Source organism: Vulpes vulpes, chromosome 3, assembly GCF_048418805.1.
Source record: "Vulpes vulpes isolate BD-2025 chromosome 3, VulVul3, whole genome shotgun sequence".
Classification (NCBI taxonomy): Eukaryota; Metazoa; Chordata; class Mammalia; order Carnivora; family Canidae; genus Vulpes; species Vulpes vulpes.
This window is the reverse complement of record NC_132782.1, coordinates 129,065,354-129,080,765: the sequence shown is the minus strand read 5'-3', so window position 1 is coordinate 129,080,765 and position 15,412 is coordinate 129,065,354. Positions and strand designations below refer to the sequence as shown.

The 15,412-nt window shown below is 37.6% G+C and overlaps 1 protein-coding gene across 8 annotated transcripts in view; it reads left to right on the top strand.

Moving 5' to 3' along the window:
• Positions 1 to 15,412, top strand: part of TLCD4 (TLC domain containing 4) — a 103,176-nt gene that overhangs the window by 44,221 nt on the left and 43,543 nt on the right. For 5 of the 8 annotated variants that reach the window (XM_025996542.2, XM_072754552.1, XM_072754553.1 and 2 more), the window contains 2 exons: positions 9,330 to 9,495; positions 14,042 to 14,131. In XM_025996542.2, the coding sequence (XP_025852327.2) occupies positions 9,341 to 9,495; positions 14,042 to 14,131 (245 nt within the window). In that variant the 5' untranslated portion in view covers positions 9,330 to 9,340. Of the gene's footprint in view, positions 1 to 8,166; positions 8,354 to 8,869; positions 8,967 to 9,329; positions 9,496 to 14,041; positions 14,132 to 15,412 lie in introns of those variants that run through there. The other 3 variants (XM_072754554.1, XM_072754555.1, XM_072754556.1) reach the window with 3 other exon arrangements.

Below are 15,412 nucleotides of genomic sequence, written 5' to 3'. Positions count from 1 at the left end.
AAATCTCAGACTTCCAGCCTCCAGAACTGTGGGCAACGATAAATTTCTGATGTTTATAAGTCACCCGGTCTGTAAGTCACCCGGTCTGTGGTATTTTGTTAGAGCAATACAAATGGACTAAAACACATATTCAGTAATAGTTTATAATATTTTGTTGGCGCTCTTTACTCTTGGACATTCGAGGTGAGGATCCTTTTGAAGTAAATATGTTTTCATGCTGTAATACGGGGGTTATCAATTTAGAATATTCTTTTTTTTTTTCAAATATTCTGACTATACTGTAAAATGAGAGACCTGTTGTTGATGAGGTATTAGAATGGAAAGCCCATGTAAGGATATGAATGCCTGTTATTAATCATTTTTGTTTAATACACATGTATGAGCACAGGCCTGTATGTGGCAGGCCTGTGTTAGGTATGGGGATGCAGTGGCAAGGGGAAACAAGTTCATGTTTCCCACCTTCATGGGGGTTCACATTTCACTAGGGGAAGGAGACATTGATTTAAATTGTAGCTATAACTGACAAAGACTATGTGATCTCACTCATGTGGAATCTAAAAATCAGATTAATAAACAAGCAAAAAAAAAAAAAAGCAGAATCAGACCTATAAATACAGAGAACAAACTGATGGTTGCCAGAGGGGAGGAGTGTGAGGTGGGCAAAATGAGTGAAGGGGAGAAGGAGATATGGGCTTTCAGTTATGGAATGAATAAGTCACAGGAATAAAAGGCACAGCATTGGGATATAGTAATTGTATTGTAATAGTGTTGTGTGGTGACAGATGGGAGCTATACTTGTTGTGAGTGTTTCTAACATATAGACTTACTGAATTATTATGTTGTATGCCCAAAACTAATACAACACTGCATATTAGTATACTAAAAAAAATAGTTTTTTTAAATTGCAGCTGTAGGGCAGCCTGGGTGGCTCAGCAGTTTAGCGCCACCTTTGGCCCAGGGTGTGATCCTGGAGACCCAGGATCAAGTCCCACATCAGGCTCCCTGCATGGAGTCTGCTTCTCCCTCTGCCTCTCTCTCTCTCTCTCTCTTTCTGTGTGTGTGTCTCCCATGAATAAATAAATAAAATATTTTAAAAATTGCAGCTGTAAAGGGGAAGAACTTGGCACTATGACTATGAGAGCAGAGAAGACTGACCTGGTGCTGGAGCTTGGGGAAGGCCTCTCTGAGGAAGTGAGGGTTGACTTGAGAGCTGAAGAAGTATGAGAGTTAACCTGGGAGTGGGAGGCAGAGTGGGGGGTGGGGATAGGTTCTGCAAAGGCCTTCTAAAGGCAGAGAATGTGGCATCTTTAAGGAACAGAAAGGTCACACTAGCTGGAGTGTAGCAAGTGAGGGCAAGTGCCAGTTGAGGCTAGAGAAAGTAGGGTACTCCTAAGAGCACTTGGAAACCATTGTAGGTTTTAAGTTGGGGGTAGGTGAGGATGTGACATAATCAAGGGCAGCTTTGAGTGAAGAATCCCCCTGGAGTCCTCCAGTTTGTTTGGAGATAGTCTGCCGGTTTACAGATAGTCTAGAAAAGTGATGATCATAGCTAGAGAAAAATGGATATTTTTGAAAGCTCTTTGAGAAATGAAACCCATAGACTTGTTGGATTGGATTATGGGGAATAGGAAGGTCCAGAAAGCAAGTTATTAAGGATGGCTCCTAGGCTCTGTCTGTCAAATCTGGATATACAGACTCACTGAAATGAAGAGCCTAGAAGAGGACTAAGTTTAGGGGTCAAGTCATGAGCTTGGTTTCAGATGCCTTTGAAATCTTATGTGGTACTGACAAGTAGGCAGTGGGCTGTATACATCAGGAGCTCAAAGGGTCTGGGAGGGATATTTCAACTTGAGATTGTTCTGCATGTAAGTGGTTACTGATGTCACAGATATAGGTGAAATCACATAGGAAGCAAGTAGAGAGAAGAGGATCTGATTGAGCCTTAGGGAATTCTCTTATTTAGTGACTGGACAGAAGATGAAGTAAGGTGTTAGGAGAAGCACAGGGAAGGAAGTATTACAAGGAGAAAGTGGTCAATAGTGTCTGACATTTCTGAGAGTTCAGGTAACACGAAGGCCATGTTAGGAGTCATTGTTGACTTAGTGATAGCCATTTCAGGGGAGTGATGAAGGTGGGGATAGAATGGAGTGGGCTAAAGAGCAAGAGAGATGAGATATGGTAGTATGGTATACCTTTCTAGAACTTTGTCTTTCAAGGGAATGGGGGGAGGGGGAGAGAAGGCAAGAGAGAAAACTATCAGATTAAAGAAGTGGTGGATTTGTTGATTTTTGTTTCTACTGAGAACTTGAGCCTGTTTAAATGCCAGTAGAAAAATCTAGTTGCAGAGAATTAAGGATCACGGGGAGCAGAAGATTCCCAGGGCAACCAGAAAGGATGGATCCAGAGTGCATGGGTTGGAGAGGTTGTCCTGGGATGGAAGGACAGATGGGTGAAGATGCAGGTAGTTGGTGACTGCGTTTTCTTATGTTAGCTTCTGTTCTTTTATGAGGTCAGATGGGGGTTATCTGTTGAGAATGGGGGTGCATGGCTAGAGGTTTGAAAAGTAGGGATGATTTGGAAAATGAATGGTGGTGTGTGAGAGGATGGGTCGGCCAGGGCAGTGTGATGGGAGTGCAGCCAGTGTTGAGGGCTGTCTAATCCCTCTGCCATTTTTCACTCACCAGCCCCAATCCCTTCTGGTGTGTGGCACTTCCCAACAGAGCTCTGATTGTTTAGGGCTCATCGCTGAGTAAATAGTTGAGCAGTTTTGGGGTTGGAGCTTTGCCAGCTCTTGGCAGTGGAATAGGAATGTAGGGTGCTAGTAAGAGTATTACTAAAATGATAGGCTCTAGGATCTAAGCTGATGAAAGAGGGAAGTAAAACACAGGAAAGGGCTGGTGGGTTGGGAACAAGCCAAGAAGTCAGTGGACTCAAAAATGTTGTAATACTGAGCACACTTGAATAAAGGTCAACAGGGGAATACTTGAAATGTTATTGTGGAGTCAGGAAAACAGTGAATCAGGAATGATAAAGGTCCATGAGTGGTTGAGGTGGCATGGAAGAGGTGCCAGTTCTGATGAACAAAGAAGGACAAAAAAGAAAGAAAGAAAGAAGGACAGGGCTGTTAAGGAAGGCTGCACCTTCTACGTAGTGAGAAGTCACTCAGGGTGATATTAGGAGGTAGCATCACTAAATAGCAGGAGCAAAGCATGCTGGGTGTTTTCAGGCAGCAGGGGACAGGAGGAGTCGGGCCCAAAGGAGACCATGAGGAGTAAAGAGGACATGGGGCCACCTCCTGATTCCGAAGTGTGGGAGACCAGGCAGTGATGACCTGAGGGGACTGGAGGGGTGGGGGAGGGTGGTTTTCAGAGCTCACAGAGGAGAGGCCAAGGACAGAGATCTGTTCCCTGGGCATGGAGCAGCAGCACAATGGGGGGCTTAGTGGGAGGCTTTGGGAGGTGAACAGTGAGGGGCTGGGTCAGGTGGCTGCTGGGGAGAAACTCAGGAGCATGATAGGGAGAGTCACGTGGTCTCTGCAGATAGATATCTGCAATGGGGTCTGCCTGCATGTGAGAGTGTTGTTGACTAATGCCAACTGGGAGGGGTTAGGGGCCTAAGGGCTAGTGGCCAGACAGTCGTCTTGTTGCCCTTGGCTGGCGTGGTGACAGACCCGGAAATTGCATACCCTCTTGCCGCTGGGGACGGATAGTGGTGGAAGCAGAAACATAACTGAATGTGCACCGTATGCCATGTACTGTTCTAAGTGTCCAACATACGTATGGTTCATGCCTCATTGACAACCATGCCAAGCTAGTAGTATTATCTCCATTTTACAGGGAACTGAAGTTCAGGTAAGGCAAATTAGTAATCTGTCCTGAGTCACACAGCAAGCGGTGGAATGAAGTTCAACCTCAAGACCGCAACTAACTCTGTGTTCCCCACTGAGTTATATGTACTTAATATTTTCCTACATATGTAATTTTGATTTTTAAAAACCTAAATGATAGACTGTTGAGAAGTTTACATAGTGTTTAATTAAAAATTGTCTATTTTTAAAAGGTTTTGTTTTTTTGACAGAAAGCACAAGCAAGGGGAGTAGCAGAGGGATGGGGGAGGGAGAAGCAGGCTTCGTGTTGAGCAGGGAACCCAATGCAGGGCTCCATCCCAGAACCCTGAAATCATGACCTGAGCTCAAGGCAGGTGCTTAACTGACTGACATCCCCCAGACATCCCCCCCAATTTTTTTTTTTTAGATACCAAAGTTCAGGTTCAGTTTAGTCCTAGAATTAGAGAATCTTTCTTTGAGAGTGCTCTCAAAGCCTCAGGTCCACCTCCTTGAGGTCCTTTTACCACCTCCGTGATGGATACTTGGGCACTTCTAAATTGTTAGAAGGTTCTTCCTTAAATTAAGCTGAACTCTTCCCTCCTGTAATTTTTGCCATTTGTGCCATTTTGAGTAATGCAGAATCAGTTCCTTCTTTCACTTTTCCGCATGACACCGAAGATGTTTGCAGAATGCTCTTGAGTCTTTTCTAAGTAATCTTGTTCCCAATGATATGTGATTAATTCAGAGTAAAGTGAGAATAAGTATCTTGATCCAAAGGTATACTTTTATGCTGACTATAAATGAGCCTGAACTTTTTTTTTTTCGTATCTTCATTACATTATCTCTCATTGGTTTGTGTAACTTAAAATGCTAAGGCTTCCACTGTGTGTGTGTGTGTGTGTGTATGTGTGTGTATGTGTATGTGTGTGTGTGTGTGTGTTATGTAGCTATTATACTAAATCTTGTACTTAGGTATTGCCTTTAAAAAATGTATTCCTATTATACTTTTTCTTTCTGATTGGGATTCACTATTTCAGCTTATGAAGATAACTTAGAAACTAATTCTGTTAACCCATTATATTAGCTATCTTTCCCAGCTCTGCATTATATGCAGATTGAGTACCATATAAATATCTGTTAAAAATGTTACATATAAGAGACCAAGAGAGAACCTTATGGGATAGCAGGAGTTTTTCTCAAGTCTATTTCAGATCATATGACCTGAGCCAAAGGCAGATGCTCAACCACTGAGCCACCCAGGTGCCCCTCCAAGATTCTTAATCTAGGTCAGTAATAAGCATTGTCCATTTTCCCCCTTTTCTTGTCTGATTCAACGAATGAAAGGGGCACTTTGCTTTCTACTGGAAGCCTTGATTTTCTGGGGAAATTTGTAAAAAATCATTGGATTTGTCCTTGATTTGGCATGACTGATGAAGCAAGCAGCTGCTTAATAAGAAACAAAGCTGGGAGTAGAACAATTTAATTAGCTTCTGTCTGTTGAGCCTTTAATAGAAGCCACAGCTCCACTGACTATATGGAGCTCTTTAGTTTTAAATGAGACATTTTTGCAAAGGGAGACTCAACATGTACCCTAAAGACCCCGTTAAGTGAAAGTGAATCTGTTAAAAATTAAAAATAAGCCAGACTTAACAAAAAGTAGCCTTTTAGGAATGAGGAATTTCTTTTTTTCTTCTAAATTATTATTTAAATTCTAGTAAGTTAGCATATAGTGTAATACTGGTTTCAGGAGTAGAATTTGGTGTTTCATCCCTTACAGATAACACCCAGTGTGCATCACAAGTACATCACCATTTAGTCCTCTTCATCTACTTCCCTCCATCAACCCAGAGTTTGTTCTCTATCATTAAGAGTCTCTTATGGTGGGATGCCTAGGTGGCTCAGTTGGTTAGCATCTGCCTTTGGCTCAGGTCATGATCTCAGGATCCTGGGAATGAGCTCCACATTAAGCTCTGCATCGGGTTCCCTGCTCAGCAGGGAGCCTACTTCTCCTTCTGCCCTTCTCCTTGCTTGTGTTCTCTCTGTCAAATAAATAAACTCTTTTTTTAAAAAAAGTCTCTTATGGTTTGCTTCCCTCTCTTTCTTTTCCCTTCCCGTGTGTTTATTGTTTTGTTTCCTAAATTCTATATATGAGTGCAATCATATGGTATTTGTCTTTCTCTGACTGACTTATTTTGCTTAATATCATACAGTATAGCTCCAACCACATCATTACAAATGGCAATATTTCATTCCTTTGATGCCTGAGTAATATTCCATTGTGTGTGTGTATGTGTGGGGGGGCGTTGTGTCTATAACACCTCTTTTTTATCCATACATTAGTCAATGGATGTTTAGACTCTTTCCATAATTTGGCTATTGTTGATAATGCTGCTATAAATATCAGGGTGCACGTGCCCCTTTGAATCAGTATTTTTGTATTCTTTGGGTTAATCCTCAGTAGTGCAATTGCTGGATCATGGCATAATTCTATTTTTAACTTTTTGAGGGGGAACCTTCATACTGTTTTCCAGAGTGGCTGCCCAGTCTGCATTCCCATTAGTAGTGTAAGAGGGTTCCCCTTTCTCTGCATCTTCACCAACATCTATTGTTTCTTGTGTTGTTAATTTTAGTTATCAGTTAATTCTGATAGGGATGAGGTGGTATCTCATGATTTTGATTTGTATTTCCCTGATGCTTACTGATGTTGAGCATCTTTATATGTGTCTGTTAGCCATCTGTATGACTTCTTTGGAAAAATGTCTATTTATGTCTGCCCATTTCTTAAATGAGTTATTTTTGGGGTGTTGTTTTGGTAAGTTCTTTACAGATTTTGGATACTAACCTTTTATCATATAAGTCACTTGCAAATATGTTCTCCTATTCCATAGGCTGCCTTTTAGTTTTGTTGATTGTTTCCTTCACTGTGGAGAAGGTTTTTATCTCAGTGAAGTCCGAGTAGTTCATTATTGCTTTTGTTTCCCTTGCCTCTGGCAATGTGTCCAGTAAGAAGTTGCTATAGCCAAATCAAAGAGAGTGCTGCCTGTGTTCTGTAGGATTTTGATGGTTTCCTATCTCACATTTAGGTCTTTTGTCCATTTTGAATTTATTTTTGTGTATGGTGTAAGAAAGTGGTCCAGTTTCATTGTTCTGCATGTTGCTGCCAGTTTTCCCAACACCATTTGTTGAAGAGACTGTCCTTTTTCCAGTGGATATTATTTCCTGCTTCATTGAAGATTAGTTGACCATATAGTTGTGGGTCCATTTCTGGGTTTTCTATTATGTTTCACTGATCTATCTGTCTGTTTTTGTGTCAGTACCATATTGTCTTGATGACTACAGCTTTGTAATATAACTTGAAGTCTGGAATTGTGAAGCCTCCAGCTTTTCTTTTCTTTTTGAGGATTGCTTAGGGTATTTGGGGTCTTTTGTGGTTCCATACACATTTTAGGATTATTTGTTCTAGCTCTGTGAAAAATACTGGTGGTATTTTGATAGGGATTGCATGAAATATGCAGATTGCTTTGGGTAGGATAGACATTTTAATAATGTTTGTTCTTCCAGTAGGAATGAGGAATGTCTTTAATGGTGAGTTGTTCAAGTGTTTTTTTAACATGCTGGGTAATAGTTCATAAAATGGATAATATTGTGTGATACCTACTATGTTTTATAATATAACTTTAGAAATCATTAATGAGGGCAGCCCCGGTGGTGCAGCGGTTTAGCACCGCCTGCAGCCTGGGGTGTGATCCTGGAGACCCGGGATCGAGTCCCATGTCCGGCTCCCTGCATGGAGCCTGCTTCTCTCTCTGCCTGTGTCTCTGCCTCTCTTTCGCTCTCTCTGAATAAATAAATAAATAAATCTTAAAAAAAAAAAAAGTTGCACCTTGGAAAAAAAAAGAAATCATTAATGAAACAAATGCTCATTATATAGTTGAATTTTAACAAAAGTAAATGAGTAGCTTATGTCCAGCCACCCACCAGGACTAACAGGGAACATACAGAATCCTTCAGGGCAAGCTATCCTCACAATGAAGCTTAAACTCTCCACTCCTTTCTGGTTACTGGTTTCATTTTTTAATATTTATCTGCCCACCTGGCCTCCAGATCCCCATTTACTTTAATCTTAGAAAACCATTTTCCCTATTACATCTCACTTAGTGAATTATAATGATGTTTAATTTATGTACAAAACTTTTATGTGTTATTTGGTTAATATTAAACCTAGGTTAAAAGATCACAAATTAAATTTTTAATACCCTAAAACACATGTTGAATTGTAAAAAAAAGTAAATGAACAATAAGGTTAATGGAATCTCAGGGAGAAGAATTGTAATATCAATATTTTTACTGAGCACACACATCAGAAAGAAAGAATGGGGAAAGAACTCATTACAGACACATGAGTTCTGTCAGAAGGGGCCCTGTGGGAGCCTGATTCTTATTATGAGGTCCTGGTTGGAAGGGAATGAAGTGGGGTTATTGCTAGTACAGTCAATGACTTGGCTTTTCTCTAGTGAATTGGCTTCAGTAGGTGACTTTATTTCTTCACATGAGGCAGCTGGAAATATGTATTGATTCATTTCCTTTTCATTTGAGGGTCAGCTCTCTCAAAGATGGAGCCATTTCTAGAAATGCTGTATTTGCTGAATATGAGCAAATGCTTTAGTGTCTTTCTTTTGGTCTGAATGTTCCGAAGATTTTAGGATCCAAATACAGTTCAGTTCAGTGAGATGGAAAACATACTTTGAATGTGTATATATGCATATTACTATTCTTTCTACTAACTCTACCATTAAAACCTGAAGTTCTTTTATAAAAATCTTTTATTTTAGAGATAAAAAGCCATGGGCTATTTTTGGTTCAAAGATGTGTGTGATTGCAGAATACTTCTTAAAAGTTAAATTCTAATTTAAGCAGCAACAGTGGTATAGTTCTTTTTTCTAAGATAGTATTATTCTTCTTAACATTTTAATTTTGTTTTAAATGTCATTTGTCTCACTGTACAATTTTTATAATATAATTATTTTTGTTTTGCTGTTGCAGATAATCTTGGTTTTATTATGATTTTTGGCCTAATTGTTTCTTAGAAATTATCTAATGAACTCATATAGATGAGGAAGTTAAGGCATAGAGAAATCAGGTGATTTTTCCTAAGTTTAATTAAAAATATTACTAAAAGAATACCTTCAGTTATAGTACTTGAAATGCCCTCTTAAACTCTAAGACTGAGATAATTTTGGAAATCATACTGTTAAATTTGCCTTCTAAAATTGACAATAGTGAGATATTTAAGATAATTTTCCCTTCTCTTTAAATACAAATACAAAATACATGACAAATAGCTGATAAAGACTTAAAAGTCTTTTAGTTTCCTTGTATTCTGGTATTTGTGCAAGTTAAAATATATTATTAAAAATGTAAGCACATAACTCTTTTAAAATAAAATTAGATTTATTATGAGCAATTTAAAGCAATTAACAGCTATCTTTTTTTTCCTTAACAGGTTGAAGAAATATGGACACCAACACCAAAGTGGTCTCCAGCACTGTTTTTACCAGCTTTTTCACCTTTCAGCTTCTTTTCTACTTTATAAGTTTCTGGTTTTCAACAAAAGTTTCTCCAGGTTTTGTTAGTCTCAGCTTTGAGAAGAAGATTGAATGGAACTCCAGGTAAAGCATATGAAAATGTAACTGATTTTTGAAAGTTAGTTTTATGAAATAAAATTATCTAAAATATTTCCAAAAAATTGTTCATTTAAGGTCTAACAAAATTTAAGGTCAGATTTTTTTATCTGACCTTAGGAGGAAAAGGAAAGTAAGTAGACAGATCTCATACAAGAAAATTCTTCTATTGAAAGATGTTAGGAAAAATTGAACTTTCTGGGGAAGCGTGGGAACATTTAAGTAGATTCCAGCTGACTTCAGAAGAGTCCTGTTTTACATTCTCCTCTGAAACGTTTATGATAACAAACACATGCTCTCTGGAAGTGATCACAGAAGTTAATGTTGGCTGGGGCTGTGAGTAGCCTATATATAGTGTTGTCTGGTTTAGCCAGACTGAAGGCAGTTAAATGCTGTACACCAAAGAGTGTGGTAAATGGTTAACATATCTGTCTCTCTTTTGATGAACTTTTTATTATAATTCAGCCCACCAGAATCTATTCTTTTGTTAAAGTAAAATACACTTTTTAGATTTTATTTAAGACACCCCCCCCAAAAAAATAAGGAAAATGAGAAGTACTTGTTTAGGGTAAAGAAATCTGCAGAGTTTTAATTAGTTGGCTTATGGATATTTTGTGTGTGCAACTCGTTAACCTTTCACACAACATTTCAAACACAAAATGACTCTGATGACTGCTTCATGTGCTTGAGAACATTTCACCCACACATCACTAAGCATTTGCAAACTACGGTGAATTGGAGCAGCTATCGCCATATTTGTTGTTGTTTACTTGAAGTTAATGCTAACTATAAAATGAATTCAGCAGGTCTCTAAACTTGCTATAATTATTTTTCATCGAAATTTCCTTTTAGAATTAACTTCTGCCAAAGTCTAAGTATTTTTTTGAGAATGGTCATATTTGACTGGAAATCCCCTCTATTTGAGTCAAATTGGTTTGTAGGCATCCACTTTTATAACTTAAGACTGAATAAGACCTCAGTTGTTTCATTTTGCACCTTACACTGATTTGTCCAGTTTATACATGTTATAGCTCTTTTTACCCAAAAAATGAAAACTATTTCTCTGTGTAGTTTTGAAAAATAAGTATGTGTTTTTTGTCTTAATAGCACAAAGATGTTTTGCACAAGTGGGATACAAAAGATACTAACCGGGATCCCTGGGTGGCGCAGTGGTTTGGCGCTTGCCTTTGGCCCAGGGCGCGATCCTGGAGACCCGGGATCGAATCCCACATCAGGCTCCCGGTGCATGGAGCCTGCTTCTCCCTCTGCCTATGTCTCTGCCTCTCTCTCTCTCTCTCTGTGACTATCATAAATAAATAAAAATTAAAAAAAAAAACAAAAAAAAACAAAAGATACTAACCATTATTTTCAAAAACCCTTTCTAACATGGAGATAGGTAGAATAGGGAAAGAGAAGGAAGGATTGAGGAGTGGGATGGGAAACCAATTTTCTGAGAATAAATTTTGAGCTATTTTCATTTCCTTTTCACCATGGTTAGGGTAGGTAAGGGCATCTGAATCTTGGAGAGCAGGGAGCCCACGAAATAGGGATGGTACAGAGAGATAGAGGGAAAGATGAAAATGAAATGAAATTGAAAAATGCTTTGCATTATTCAGTCTAATCACTGCCATTCTGTGGTGTGCAGAATCACCATTTGGGAAACTGAGTTCCTATTTGAAAAAGGAGTCTGGGATTATAGAAGATGCATTACCCTATTCAAATGGTGTTCTCTCTCTTTTTGTCTCTCTTTCAAATGTTCTCTTGTTTCCACTCCAGCTTGGTTTACATGAGACTGAAACTGTGAGGTAGAATGTAAAGAAAGAAAAAAGATTGACTGTTTTTTGAGTAAAGTACATATATAGGTCTTGAAATCAGCTTCCAGTCTTGAAACACCCAGATCAACACAACCCACATAATTCTTACTAATAATCAGGAAAGAATCTCTGAATAATGAGCGGTCTAAGCCCTACAGAAGAAAAAAGGACAGGAGGAAAAACAACTCACCAGAAAATTCACCCTGAGAGGACAGTTTAAGTATAAGTGATAAATTGCTGTATTTAATTGTTGCTTTTTCAGAAAAAAACATACTTATAGAGGTATTATTTATATCTTATAATTAAAAAACATTTTCTTATATACACTTGTTTCCTATGGTATAGAAAGTCCTATTGTGTCGAAATACTCCTAATTTTAAAATCCACTTCTCTAATTTTTAACTCTTGTCTGTTTGAGCTTTATAATTTCTGTTGGAAATACTCCTACTAATACTCTGCAAATGAGCAGTAACTTTAAATTGCTGTTCTACAATGGTCATTATTTCCATTATTTCCCTGTCTTTTTATTAGCACAAACATTTCTTTTTAACCTTCTTTGAAAAAAAAAGTATTTTCTTTTGGGCATCTTGGTGTTTCATTTTAGACTGTGAGGAACCTACATTTTGCTTTGCCAAGAGTCTGGTTTTAAAGAATAGATTGTAAAAAAAAAAAATAAAGAATAGATTATGAAATGTTTGCTAAACAGAAGTTTCTGAATGCATAGACTTTTAATGCAGAGGAGTATGTAAACATAGGGTATTTTTTTTTCCTGCTCATTACAGTGGGAGCTTATTTGATCCAAATAAGATTTAACTTTTCTCTCATGAATTATATACCATTTCCATCAGCTAGGGCTTGTAATTCTTCCCACTTATCATGTAACATTTCAACATAAAAGGGAATTTGAGGGTTGAGTATCAGGAACAAAATGTTTGCATTTTTCCAAGGGGAAAATTTCTGGTGTAAGTTTATTAAACACTAAAATAAGTTAGTGAGAGGTTGTGTTTTCTGGTGTCATAGAATTTTTGAATGGCAATAGAAAGCTGACTGTATGATTATTTAGATGGAGAGTTTTGTTTGCTGCAAAGGAACTTACATCCTTAAACTGCTGTGTTTGGAGTATAGATACCTTTGGAATGAAATTTCCAGACTTGTAAACCAGATAAATTGGATTATTCACACTTCGAAATGATCTTTTGGTGTTACAAAGTATTCTTTGTCAGTGCCTTTAAATTAGTGAGGATCAGGCAGCCCGGGTGGCGCAGCGGTTTGGCGCCGCCTGCAGCCTGGGGTGTGATCCTGGAGACCCGGGATCGAGTCCCACATCAGGCTCCCTGCATGGAGCCTGCTTCTCCCTCTGCCTCTCTCTCTCTCTCTCTCTGTCTCTATGAATAAATAAATAAAACCTTTTAAATAAATAAATAAATAAATTAGTGAGGATCTTTGAGCATTTTAAATATGATGTAACATGGTATATCTATTTAGACCTACACTATTAGATCAAGCATATTGATTTTTCAAGTTACAATAAGACTTTCTAATATCAAGCTTCATATTAGTTGATATGTGTCAGTGTTAAAGATTTGGGGTCATATTTTAGACTGATATCCTATTAATTTCTAAAGAGAAAATTTTGCTGTTCCTTTTATCCTTTATTCTAATGAAGAGAAAAGAAACTTAATTAGTTGTAAACTTTTTCATTGTGTGAATAAATATACTGTATCCTATGTACACTTCTTTAAGTAGTGCATCATAGAGCTTGGGTGTTGGTTGAATCATTAAATTATTAGCAAGATATGTTCGTAGAAACTGATGTTTTTCATCTAAACCTTATTCCTTCTATAAAAGAAAATTCAGCCCGGATCTCGTGAACATTTTGGTTTCACTCAAGTGTTTCTTTTAAAAATAGATTTTCTGTATAAATTCATGGTCCTCAATTTTTCTACTTAGAATTGGTTTCATAATAATGATAAAAAGAGACTAATAATAGCTATTCTAGCTTTCTCATGGATTGGTATAGGAATCAAGTGCAGCAGTGCATGTGAATGTGCATTTAACACTGAAATCTCCAAGGCAATAAATTTTCATTTCACGATCCATTCGAATTCCGATTCAAGAATATAGAATTGGTGAAGGTCAGTAGATTTAGAAATTATTCCTAACTGTTTGGAACAGGAAACTACTACTGCAGTGATGTTAGGGTTGGGGCTTGGAGCAGGTTGCAGGGTAGTGGACTTACCAGGTGCTCTCTCTACAAAATTTTGTCAACCTCATCATTAGATAGGCTCTGCTCGCTCTCTCTCTCTCTCTCTCCCTCCCCCCTCCCCCTTTCTCTCTTAGTAGGCTCCACACCCAATATGGAGCCCATCACAGGGTTTGAACTCATGACCCTGAGATCAAGACCTAGGCTGAAATCAAGAGTCTGATGCCCAACTGACTGAGCTACCCTGGCACTCTTGCTTTGGAATATTTAACCAATAAGTGATTCCACAATTTTCTTGCGGGAAATTGTAGACCTGGGCATCCTTCTCATTATTAATTCCAAAGTAAAGTCATAGCCCTTGGATTTCTAAATGGCAATTTTATATCATACTCTTAGATGTACTCCATTCCTATATTTAAATGCTTCCAGATTTAACTTCTTCAAAATGTTAAATGTCTCGCTAGAATTACAGTTTCTTGCAAAGAACCTAAAATCTTTATATTTTGTTTCATTTCAGGGTAGTATCTACATGCCATTCTTTGGTGGTTGGGCTTTTTGGCCTGTACCTTTTCTTTTTTGATGAGGCTACAATGGCTGATCCACTCTGGTAAGCTTTCTTTCCAATATAGTCAAATTGATTTTATGTTTTGATATTAATAATTAATAAGAACATCTCTTACTTTAAAATTGAAAACATATTGATGGTGCATGGTTTATTAAAATGCTTGTGTTCAGGCTTATTTCAGCAAGATGCAATAAAAGGGTTTTAGAGTTGAACACAAATAATGAGGGCCACTTTGTACGACTATCACAATTATTATCCAAAACAGGGAGAATATGACGACGATGTAAACATCTATACTGAGTTAGTGAGTAAAACCAATATGTTGTAACCACTGTTTTGAGCAAAAATGAGTTACTACTGAGATAGGATAGTCAATGTGGATAATAATCTATTTAAGACTCAGTCTTGTGTTTAACCCATCATTTGATATCAAAGGTATAAAAATGAGGATTATAGATGAAGACGAAGTTAGTACCACGTGAGGAGATTTGAAGTACTAATAATAACTATGTTCAGCAATAATAGGATAATTTCTAAGCTGACTCTTTTTGAAAAATTTAAATGTCATTCCAATGGCAGAGATACTGCAAACTGTATTTCCTGGCATTATATGAGAAGGTTTAGTTTCGCTGTTTGAGAGGTGAGGTATGTTTTGAGAAAGCACTGCATAGGGATGTAGTAGATAAGGGCTCTGGGGGATGTGGGACAATTTAATTTTTGGTTATTTGTTTGCAGCAATATCATTTTAATAAATATGGAATTATGCTCATCAGAATTCAATCAGTATTGATAAATTCTCTTCAGAAAGGTATTTTTCAAAGTGAATCAATTTAGTGAATTTAATTCCATAAGGTTTTCATGTAATCTACCTAAACTGTTTCTAAGTTTTTTCTCCTAATTTTATTGTAGTAAATGATTGTCAACAGAACCAGTTCTTTTGGGAGGTAAATTTTATGACAAAGATTTGATTCAGTGACCAATTCTTGTCCTTATCAGACTTTTTACTTTTCTTTGATGCTGCAATTAATTCCAAGTTCAATTTTCCTGGGTTATATTTGCAGGTCAAAATTTATAAAGAAGACGGGACTTCTGCTAAACATTTCCATTTGCAGTTTAGCTGTTATCAGTTTAATTTTGTGTTCATTTCACCAGTAGTTCACCTTATAAACCAGATAAAAGGCTAATAGTTCATATTTGTTTCTTGGAGTAAAGACAATTATTAGAGCAAATTGTAGGATCTTGATATGTATAGGTTTTGAAACAGCAGAATTAAACTGTCCTGTTCTAACCATTTCCCAGTTGTGTGATAATAGGCAGATCTCT